Below are 12,537 nucleotides of genomic sequence, written 5' to 3'. Positions count from 1 at the left end.
CTCATTATATTTAAAATTTTTTCAAAGTTCATACTCCCTCTTGTTCTTTTTAGTTGTTAAGGTGGGTTTTTCAAGATTCAATTTGATTAACTTTTGAGGCGGCTAAATTTAATTACATTAATTAATATTTTTAAATAAAGATTTAGATATTTAAAAATTATAGTATAAATATTATAAATTGTAATTTTTCACATATCAACATGGTGAAAAATATATCTTAAAATATTAATCAAAAATTAGAAATAAGTCACGACAATATAAAACTCGTGCGAGATAAGTGTCAAATAATTGAAAACAAAAAAAAATATTTATAAATGATGAAAAATTATTTGTTAAATTGATATTTGCAGTATTTCACAAATTTATACATTATTTTGAAATTTAAATTACTAGAAAAAACTTGAAATTAACTATAAATCCCTGACAATAAAAGAAAAGAAAAGTCTCTCACGTTACTTATTTCACTTTAAAAAACATAACAGTCAAAGAGTTCCCATTACATTCACGCATCGTCGAATTAAAAAAACACAAGTGAAGAAAAATACTTCCTTCGTCCGCTTATATACCCCATCAGTCTCAATTTATACGATTTACTTTCTTTTTTAGTAAGTCTCAAAAAGAATGACATGTTTTTATATTAAGTAACAATTTAACTAAAAAATGTCTATTTTACCCTTAATGAAATGATTTATAGTCACACAATTTTCTATTATTCATTTCGGACCACAAATTTTAAAAGTTTTCTTTTCTTTCTTAAACTCCATGCCGAATCAAAATACCTCACATAAAATGAGACGGAGGGATATTACTTAATATTAATGTTTAATTAGTAATAATTAGTGTGTAAAATTAATATTTAATAAAAGATAAATAAAATAATTCGAAATTGTCAAGTTCCAAAGATGAAGAGACACATCACTATTGATCAGTTGTCAACTCAAATGTCACCTCTGAATAATCCTAACATATATATTACTCTCATTGTGTCACGCTTCTTCCATATCTACTCTTTCCTCCTTCCACCGCAATTCCGGTATTGTTTAATTCGGCATAAAATTTAAATTTAAAGTTATTTTATTTAATAAAGAATAACTTTTCTTATATGGCTACGTTTCATTAGAAGCAAAATAATTTTTTTAAAATTGATTAAATATAATTATGAAAAACTAAGATTCTATTACTTATAATAATAGCATAATATAGAGTTGTTTGAAATCAAACTTCAATTAATAATTTGATCTGATTTCTCTTTTCTTATCGGTAATTTGATCTGATTTCTCTTATCTTATTGGTAATGAATTATTGATTTACGAGTTTTGAAAATAATTTTATTTTTTTAATTTTATATTAAGTTGTCAATTTTTACGAGTTAATAGATAATCTAGTAGTAAATCAATAAATCATATTTATCTAATTTGATATATAAAGTCAAGAATTAGTTTTATACTTTTATTTATAATTGTCTCGTATTTTTGGCTATTTTACAAAGTGTCGTTATTTAATTTTGAGCATGATACAATCTACAACTCATATGTATATATAGTTCATTTGGCTTGTCACTTATTTCTAATTGATTTACAATTAAAAAAATTGTGTAAAATATTAGCGAATAAATCAACATACCAATTGTGATCAATAAATGATGAATTAATATCGTAATAATTTCATTATAATTTAACATATCTATAAATCAATTAATAAGCCATTAATAAAATTCAAATCGAATCGAATTGAACCAACCAACACGTAACTCCTAATATAAGAAGGTTATAGAGTGGAATCCCGAAATTATTCTTTCTGGATTAAATCCTAATATTTTAGAAGGATTGTTCTGATTTATATAACCAAAAGATATTTTATTATTAGTGAAGAGATAAATCTCATATAGACTTTTTGTTATTTTCCTCAATAGTACTGGAATGTTGCACTTGAAAGCAGAAGTTTTTTTTTTCACAGATAGAAGATTAAGCGTTTAAATAAAACCTCAATTTGAAAAGGTAAGATGACTGAATTAAATTATACTCCCTCTCTTTTGTTCAAAGTCAAATAGTATAAACTTTCACTAATATTTTAAGATATTATTTTCATTATATTAATATTAAAATAATTATAATTTATAATATTTTTCGTATTATTTTTTATTATCTAGAATTTTATTTTATAATATTAAATCAATATGATTTAGTTCTTAAATATGAGTCAAATTGACTCTTAAAAAGCACGGTAAGTCCGTAACAACTACTCACTCTATCCCTACTCACTTATTCATTTTTACTTAACAGACCTATTAAGAAATAATACTAATAGATATACTATGTTTATAATTTTACCCTATTGCTTTATTTGTCCATTTTTAATTGTTATGTTGCCTTTTTGAAAGTCAATTTGACTAATTTTCAAAGTTAAATTAGATTACATTAATTCAATATTTTTTTAAAAAAATTTAACTATTAAAAAACTATACGAAAAGTACTATAGTTATATTTTTTTTACATAGCAATATGATAAAAAAAATTACATCGTAAAATGCAAGTCAAATTTTTTATAGTTTAACTCTAAATAAGGAAACCATAACTATTAAAAGTAGACGGTGGGAGTGATTGATAGAATTTCAAAATCAATTTATTCATTAAATAGGTTTATTCTTTTCAAAAACATCAACTTTCTAAATAAATTTAAGGTATAATTCATTTACTCATTAAAAATAACAAATATAAAAGGATAAATAAAAAATCAAAAGGGAAAAAAACCATAGTGGAGGGAGTAAATATCCATAATCACGTGTTCAACTCAGCCGGTCGAAATAGTAGTAATGATGAGTTATTGTAAGATCCTTTTGGAACATAATCATCTTTTAAATACTTCGTTAATAAAATCCATTTCTGTTTTTCTTTTCTCAAAACAGGTAAGTGTAATTTTCATGGTGACTCTACTTGTAATTACTTATTGAACTGAAATTCACCAAAGAGGAAAATCAAAACAAAATGAAAGTGTTTCAGCCATGCATATTTTTCTATATAAGTATTCCTAGAAAAATAACAATCTTTCTTAGCATGTTTCATTTATTTTAGTTTAATCAAACACGTATTTCAACAATATATGAAACACTTTCAAATCAATTACTTAATTTATATGATTTCGACAAAAAAAATAATTATTTTCTTTAGCTAAAAAACTAGAGTGAAAACGTGTTAGAAGATAGAAAATGGGACCAGCAGCTAACCTTTCACACGGAATTGATTTAACAAATAAGAAACTCTTTCTTATCTTATACCATATATATATAAATGCAGAAGTATGTGATAATTAATCATCATGCCTTTTTCTTGCACTTGCTAAAAAGCAGCTGCATCTCCTTCCCATCATACTTGTTTGACTGTAGATCCACTTTTCAATTTTTTCATCTTTTTAATCAGCTTTTTTATCTGCTTACAAACCTTCAGTAAGTGAAGCGATGGAGCAAGAGATGGCGGAGTATCTTCCTTTAGATCGAGGATCTAAAACGGAGGATTCAGAGAAGCAAACTTCTTCACATTCTTCTCCGATTCCAATTAAAAGTAGAAAAAAGGGTGGATTTATTACCATGCCTTTTATCATAGGTACTGAACTAGTTCAAATATTTTGGGGATTTCTTTTGTTTTGTTTTGTAATTAAGTTAAGTTTATTTTTGAATTGTTACAGCAAATGAGGCACTGGAGAGTGTGGCGAGCTATGGACTTTTACCAAATATGACAAATTATCTGATGGGACAATACAGGATGGGGTTTACTACTGCTCAAAATCTTCTGTTTTTCTGGTCAGCTACTACCAATTTTTTGCCTATTGTTGGAGCTGTTGTTGCTGATTCATATTTAGGTCGATTCCTTACTATTGGCCTTGGTTCCATCTTCAGTTTCCTGGTAATTAACTAAAACTTTAAGCTTATCTTTTGTTAATTAAAGTTTTAGAGTTCCATCTTACTGTTTGGGTCCACGGACAGCCTGATCTGATAGCGATCCGGAGTCAAAGCTTACTACTATAAATAAATATTACTCCAATAATAATTTAGTTTTGAATTTGTTATAAATAATTACATACTTTCACCGATCCTAAAAGCTCAAATATGTGTTGACTGTTTTTTCCCCAAAATATCTTTACGAGTTTTTCAATTGTCTAGTTTTAAGAACAATTTTTTTACTTTAATTAATGTAGTCAATTAGCTTTTTAAAGGCGTCACATCTGGAAAGTTAAATTTATTTTAGACTGAAAGGAGTATTTAATGTAAATTTTTGAACATAAATATGTACTTTTTAAGTAAAAGCTACTTGCGCAAATCAAACCCATTATTGAGCTTCTGCCTCAGTCCCTATGGCGATCCACTATTTCTTTACTTAATTAATTTTGCGTTTAGTTTGAAATTTATTGTAATTTTACGATTAAATCTGAAGTTTAACTTTTATGTTGGCCTAATAATTAATGGGTTTAACGTACTTTCTTGTTTGGGTTCAACACTTTAACCTCAATGGTCGGAACAAGTTAATTTGAGATAAATTATTTCACTATGTATATGAGATAACTTATCAATCACTAAGATTTAAATACTAGGATAAATAATCCAAGGATTACTTAATACCTTCCAACCAAACCTATGGTGAAATAATCCTCCATTTTATCTTGAAATTTTTATATCTTATACTTCACTCCAAATGACTTCTAATATTATGGAACCTCCGCTTGTCTACTTTATATATATATATAAAAAAAAAGATGTGTAAGTTTTGTCCGTTGCACTGACAAATTTTTTATTTTCCTTTTCCAGTTTTGTGAATTGAATTTAATATTTTTCCGAAAAAAGTGTTAATCCTTACTACTACTTTAGAACTTCCTAATCCTGACAAATATTATAATTTTCTGCTTCGGTTATTACAGTCGGAGGATCCAATGCAGTATAAAGTTTTGAAAATTACTGTCCTTGGTATCATATTTGCTGCTTCAAATATTTAATTTTAAGATAACAATGAATTTAACCACCAATTTTTTAATTAGTTAAGGTAACCTTGGGCCAACGGTAAAGTTGTCTCAGACTTGTAGGCCACGGTAGAATCAACCACTGATGCTTGGATGATGGTAGATTGCTTACATTTGCATTACTTTGGAAAGTGGGGATGCACTAGACTTTCTTTGTAGTGAAATTCTGTTGCTGTAAATGCCAGTTTACCTATGCTATTCATGCATCAGTTTTGTAGTTTACTTGCCTACTTTTAACTCTTGAATGCCCTCTTGTTGCAGGGATCAACAGTGTTGTGGTTAACAGCAATGATTCCGAAAGCCAGGCCTCCGCCTTGCAATCAAACAGGACAGGCTTGTAATTCTACAACGGGACCACAATACATGCTCTTGGTTTTCTCGTTTCTGCTCTTGTCAATTGGTGCTGGAGGTATAAGACCATGTTCTTTAGCCTTTGGTGCAAACCAGTTTGACAAGGGAGGTAGCGATCCCAACAAACAGACAGTGTTGGAGAGCTTCTTTGCCTGGTATTATACTTCATCTGTAGTCTCTGTTCTGATTGCCCTAACGGGTATCGTTTACCTTCAAGACAGACTTGGGTGGAAAATAGGTTTTGGAGTTCCTGCAATTCTCATGTTCTTATCCGCGTTGTTTTTCTTCCTTGCTTCTCCGTTTTATATCAAGCCAAAGGTTCGCTCAAATGTGTTTGCCAGCTTTATACGAGTAATTGTGGTTGCCTTCAAGAATAGGAAACTACATTACCCCAATCAGAACTCTGATTATCATCACAAGAATGGTTCAGGACCTCAAGTGCCAACGGAGAAATTGAGATTCTTAAACAAAGCTTGCATCATTAAAAGCCCTGAAGATGTTAATCCAAACGGAGTTGCAGCCAATCCATGGAACCTTTGCACAGTGGAGCAAGTTGAGGAGCTAAAAGCCCTCGTTAGAATCGTGCCATTGTGGTCAACAGGGATCATGATATCAATAAACTTGAGCCAAAGTTCATTCCCACTACTACAAGCTCAATCCATGAATAGACATCTAACTAAAGGATTCCAAATTCCAGCAGGGTCATTCGGGATGTTTTTGATGATTGCATTAACAATTTGGGTATTACTGTATGACCGCGTGATGCTTCCATTGGCATCAAAGATCAAAGGAAGACCAGTTCGTCTAAAACCTATAGTCAGAATGGGACTTGGTATATTCGTGTCTTGCATGTCCATGGTAGTCTCTGGTATTATCGAAAATATTCGACGAAGAAGAGCAATCAGTGAAGGGCTGTTGAACAACTCGCAGGGGTTGGTGGAGATGTCAGCAATGTGGCTCATTATACCAAACAGTTTAAACGGTATAGCAGAGGCGTTGAACGCGATTGGCGCCACAGAGTTCTATTATTCAGAGCTCCCAAAGAGTATGTCAAGTATTGCATCAGCTCTTTTAGGACTGGGAATGGCAGTTGCAAATCTTTTAGCAAGTGTTGTTTTGAGTGCTGTGGATAAGTACACGAAAGGAGAAGGGAAAGAAAGTTGGATTTCAAGCAATATCAACAGGGGACACTATGAGTATTACTACTGGCTTCTTGCTCTAATGACAGGTTTTAATCTGCTTTATTTTGTGGTTTGTTGCTGGCAATATGGACCTTCTGTTGATGTTGACATCACTATGAGAATGATGGAACCTAGCGACGATGAAGATGACGATGACGATGAAGATAAAGATGATTTGCCTAAGAAGAATAAATCTACACCTGACTTGAATTCCTGCTAGGCTATTCTCTTATTACATTGTTGATACATAGTACTAGTATTTATACAGAATTGCTATTACATTTTTAGCTACTACTAGTATAGTATATTATATAGTCCACTTTCCCTAATTCGTTCTTTTCAGCCACCAAAATATTCAGCATGATTTGAGCAGTATGCTTATTTAATTTATTTATCTGAAGAATCAAAATATAAAAAAACTAATTCATACTGATTTATGATCAAATAATTGATAAATTGATAATTGATAAATTGCGTAACTATCAATGGATAACCATTTATGTTGAATTGTTAAAAAGTCGCTTAACCAAATTACCTCATTATTCGTGAAGAGATGAATCTCAAATAGGCATTTTGTTATTTTCCCCAATTCTGGAGAGATGCACTTGCAGGCAATAGTTTTATGCTTTATTTTATCACACTACCAAATAATATGACAAAAGTATAATTAGTTTTAATATACTAGTCATTATCTTTTGAGAACAGAGGTTAAAAAAAAACAGATCATTGGAAGTACTAGAGGGCTGGGGTGGGTGGTGGAGTTGGGTTATTGGGTAGTGGATGGGGTAGAGTAGAGTAAGAAAAAAAAATGTTTTTTTTTTATTCTTTAATTTTGAAATTTTAGCATATACTTATTTAATTTTTTAAATATATATACTCTTGAGTAAATTAAATAATTATATTTATACCATTTTGTATATAAAGTCCTTGACTTAGAGTTTAGTCTCCTACTTTTATTTATGGCTATCTCAAAATCTTGGTTATTCTACATTGTAAAAGTGTTTGCTTTTGAGCAAAGATGCAACTTGTGAACTCATGTACATGATTCATTCGATTTGTTACCTTGTTTCTAAGTGATTTTCATTAATTTATTTTTCTATCAAATCTTAACGGTTAAACCAATAATCAAATCGATAATGATCAATAACCGATAAACCAATAACTGATAAGTCAATATTTTAATGGTTCTATAACGGTTTAACATCTCTACAAACCGATAACCAATAAGTCAAACCAATATACTTCAAAACCAAATCGAATCGACCGATACACAACGAATGACACTCTAAACCCATCAATATTTGTTTTATTGACATTTTAATTTGTTCCAATAAACTCTTGGATTCATTTTGGACCCTTTTATTAAAAATAAAAAAAATAAAAAATCTTTTTATTATAAGTTGAGACCTTGTGAGAAGGAGATAGTGGGACCAGCAGCAAGGAAAATAAATTAGTACTTGTCTTAAAAATTGTAAAAGAGAAATAACTACAATTAAGGATAATAATAAATTAGGAACTATATATTAAATTATTTATTAATTTTATAAAGTAAAGGAAGGGCTTAGAAGAGCCAAGAATCTCAAGAAAAATAAAGAAGACCTCTTTTCTTTGTCTTGATTTTGTTCGAAAGGACCCTCTTATTCTCATGACCTGATCTGGTCAGTACCCAGCCGGGCCTCTTTTGTTCCAATGAATTTGAAAACAAAAATGTCTGTTATAGGTAAATGTGAAATACTTATACAAATAAAAATGCGGGAGAGATAAAAAAGATGCAGGGTCGTTTGTCTGCTTGGCTAGTCAAGCATGGGCTAATTCATAGATCTTTGGGCTTTGATTACCAAGGAATAGAGACTTTACAAATAAAGCCCGAGGATTGGCATTCCATTGCTGTCATTTTTTATGTATATGGGTACAACTATCTACGCTCTCAATGTGCCTATGATGTAGCGCCTGGCGGGCTGTTAGCTAGTGTGTATCATCTTACGAGAATAGAGGATGATGTGGATCAACCAGAAGAGCTATGCATAAAAGTATTTGCCTTCCGGTTTAGGTGGACAACCTGGCAAATATACATCTACAGGAATTAGCTTATCGACTCCCCGAACAGTACTATAAGAATCGGTACTGAACATCCCGCCTGTAATTGTACAGGCTCCCATAGCAATAACATATTTTGGTTCGGGCATTTGCTCATATAATCTCACAAAAGAGGGGGCCATTTTCATTGTTACTGTTCCGGCTGTTAAAATTAGATCCGATTGTGTAGGACTCGATCTTGGTACGAGTCCATAACGATCAAAGTCGAAGCGTGAGTCTTTGGCTAGCTTTTTACTTATGAGGCGCTTAGGCTTAAGAGCGAGTGCAAATACTCGACGCCGTGAATCAAGAAATTCGGGTGATATACATACGAAGGCGTTGGTCCATCGGTGCCTTAGGGGATTGAGTGCTGTTTGAACTATTGATTTACGTAATTGGAAATAACCAATTAGGTTTACGGCGAAACCTAGAAATCGATCACTGATCCAATTTGAGTACCTCTGCAGGATATACCTCAACAGAAAACTTAACGTGGATAAGTATTATTAAACATATCAAAATAGTATAATAGACAACTATTATTAAACGGTGAGATGTCTTTTTATTATAAGCTGAGTAGATAGTGGGACCAGCAGCAAGAAAAAGAAATGCAACCTTCCACATTGAATGCAAGTACAGCTACACATTCCTTAATTAAATGTACCGAGTTGAAATTTTAGATATAAAAAATTATTTAATAAGGAACGCTTTCTTAAAAGAGAAAAAAAAACTTTCAAACAAAATCACTTTTTAGGTCAACTGTTTAGACTACTATTTATTACTTTTTTTTTTCTTTTTATTATGGCCACGCGGGGTTGAAAAAAGGTCCTAAATAGTTTGCTTTCAATTATAATAAATACTCTACAACTCTACTGAAAATTATAGAATAATAATTATAGGGAAAAAAAAATTTGGTCAGAAAATTTGATCAAAATTGGTAAAATAAATATGTTATTTTATCTTTTTGAACATTTTAACCTTTTCAACTTTAATATCTTTTAATTAAAAATTGACAAAAAGATCAGTTTATTTTTAAATAAAAAAGATATTATAAATTTTTTAAATTTCTGGCCATTTAGCATTACCCATAATTAGAACAACTTTAAATATTAATTGAGAATTTGATTAACTCTTGAAATTTCACCCATGACATTTGAGTCAGTATAGATGAATAACACATCATTGAAATTTAAAATTTATGTAAAATGCACTATAAATCATAATAATTAATTTAAGATATTTTTAAAAATATATTAGAACTTTAGTTGATTCTCAAATTTTTACTTGTGTCATCATAAATTGAGACAGAAAGAATAACATATATTATTTGAAAATTACGTTAAAAATACTACTCTTTCTGTTCAACAATACTTGTCCTCTCTTGACTTTGCACATTTCTTAAGAAACTATAAATAAAAGAGTAATTTTACTATATCACCCTTTGAATATACTCCCTTCGTCCACTTTTAATTGTCATGGTTTTCTTTTTTAGAGTCAAACTATAAGAATGTTGACTAACACTTTATGATGAATTTTTTTTTTATCATATTGATATGCCAAAAATTGCAATTAAAAGTACTTTTCGTATATTTTTTTGTTTAAAATATCGAATTAATGTAATCTAATTTAACTTTGAAAATTAGTCAGATTGACTTTCGAAAAGCGCAACATAACAATTAAAAGTAGACAGAGGTAGTAATAAATACAATGTCTTGAAAAATATAAAAGGAAATGACTATAATTAATGATACCGATAAATTAGGAACTAAATGTAAAATCATACTTTGATTTCATAAAGTGGACAAGTATTGTTGAACATCCCAAAATAGTATAGTGGACGGCTATTGTTGGACATAGAGAAAATAAATTACAATACTTTACATTTTTATTTTTAAAAAAATTATATATATATATTGTTAAAGAGTTATCGCTTTAGCGGTTTTGATAATAAACTTAATTTTTTTATATCACGTTATCCATTTTTGACAAGCCAATCAATAACTCGATAGTAAATTGATAAATTATATCGCTTTAATTTGAGTAAATAAAGTCAGGATTTAGTTTCATACTTTCATTTATAACTGTCTCAAACTCCTAGCTATTCTACAAGATTACAATATTTGTTTTGAATGAGATGTAATCTGTAACCTCATGTTCATGATTTATTTGATTTGTTACTTGTTTCTAAGTGTTTTACCATAATTTTAAAAATTATAATATTTTAAAGGTTAAATCAATAATCAAATTAATTATGATCAAATAATTGATAATTGATATCTTAATAATTCAATAACAATGGAACCGAAATAAGTCACCTAATATAATGTAAAGGTCATAAAGAGGATTTATTCTTTCTAGATTAAATATTACTTCTCTGTCCACTTTTTATTATCATGTTGTGTTTTTCGAAAGTTAATTTGACTAATTTTAAAAATTAAATTAGATTACATTAATGTGATATTTTAAACATACAATTTAGATAATCAAAAACTACAATATATCACATTAGGATTGCATATCGATCGGTTCGATTCGGTTAAAATATTGGCTTATCAGTTATTGATTTACCAATTTTTGATCGTTATCGGTTTAACTGTTAAGATTTGACAACAAAAAAAAATGAAAATCACTTAGAAACAAGGTGACAAACCAAATGAACCGTGCACATGAGTTCAAAAGTTACATCTTGCTCAAAAACAAACATTTTTACATTGTAGAATAACCAAGTGTTTGAGACAACAAAAAATAAAAGTAGGAAACGACCCTCTAAGTCAAGGACTTTATATACAAAATGGTATAAATATAATTATTTAATTTACTATCGAATTATCGGTTAACTCATTAGAAAAAACCTCAAACCGTTAAGAACCGATAATCCGATAAGAAAAAAAAATCAAAACCGTTATCAAGACCGCTAAACCAATAACCCAATATGATAAATCAATAACTTTTTTTCGATTCGAATTATCGATTTCGGTTCGATTTTGAATAGCCCTATATCACATCATATATAAATGGTCTATTCTCTTTATTTATCCACTTTCGTCTTGACCCTTAGTCTTCATCCATTTATTGTTACAGTATTATATAGGGAATTTTTTAATTATTAAGGCAAATCAAAACGAATCAAATTAACGGAATGGTTTTAGAGAAAACTGGAAGGGGCAAGTTTTTTTAAAAGGAGAAAAAAAAAATTAGATCATAGAGATGTGCCACATCACTTTCTATATATCTAACTTTATATTATATATAGATGTAGATTAAAAGTAAAAATTCTAAAAGTGTAATTCATGGATAATTATTCATTGTAAAAATTTAAATAATAAAGAGAAAAATATTTAAAATATGTTATCATTTTATAATTAAAATAAGGTTAAAAAAAGAGAGAGAATAAATAAGTAAATAAATAAATTTATTAAGAGTAGAAATTAGAGGGGCGAGTTATGAATAGTTACTTGGCATGTGATGAGTCTTTGTTGTAAATGTTCATCAATTAGGAGTAATAAAATATTTATTTGTAATAAATTAAGTAATTTACTTTTACAATAAAATAATAAATTTAAATAAGAAAAAAAGTCAAAAAGGAGAAAAAAAAATATATAAATGGTGGTCATAGAAATGTGTCACATCACCTAATCTGTGTTTCTCTTTTATATTATTATATATATATATATATATATTTTATTTTATTTTTCAATTGAGAATGTGTGGGAGACTACGACCATCTCCAACCCACCTCTATTTTACTCTCCATACTCTATATTTGGAGAGTAAAATAGAGAATGGGGACTCCAACCTACCTCCAAATCACCCTCTATTCTTCAAATTTGGAGAACTACTATTCACACTCTCTATTTCACTTTTTTATTATTTTATTATTATTTCTATTACTTTCTAATTAACATATTATTTTACATATAAT

At 29.2% G+C, this 12,537-nt stretch overlaps 1 protein-coding gene across 1 annotated transcript; it reads left to right on the top strand.

The window, feature by feature from the left end:
* The first annotated feature begins 3,293 nt into the window (after positions 1-3,293).
* LOC102591974 (protein NRT1/ PTR FAMILY 1.2-like) lies at positions 3,294-6,868 on the top strand. Its single transcript, XM_006343019.2, has 3 exons — positions 3,294-3,599; positions 3,682-3,899; positions 5,269-6,868. The coding sequence occupies exons 1-3, from the start codon at positions 3,455-3,457 to the stop codon at positions 6,757-6,759; spliced, it is 1,854 nt and encodes a 617-aa protein (XP_006343081.1). The 5' UTR covers positions 3,294-3,454; the 3' UTR covers positions 6,760-6,868.
* Positions 6,869-12,537: the final 5,669 nt, after the last annotated feature.

This window comes from Solanum tuberosum, unplaced genomic scaffold (assembly GCF_000226075.1).
Source record: "Solanum tuberosum cultivar DM 1-3 516 R44 unplaced genomic scaffold, SolTub_3.0 scf00040, whole genome shotgun sequence".
In the NCBI taxonomy this organism is placed as follows: Eukaryota; Viridiplantae; Streptophyta; class Magnoliopsida; order Solanales; family Solanaceae; genus Solanum; species Solanum tuberosum.
This window is presented reverse-complemented; position numbering and strand designations above follow the sequence as displayed.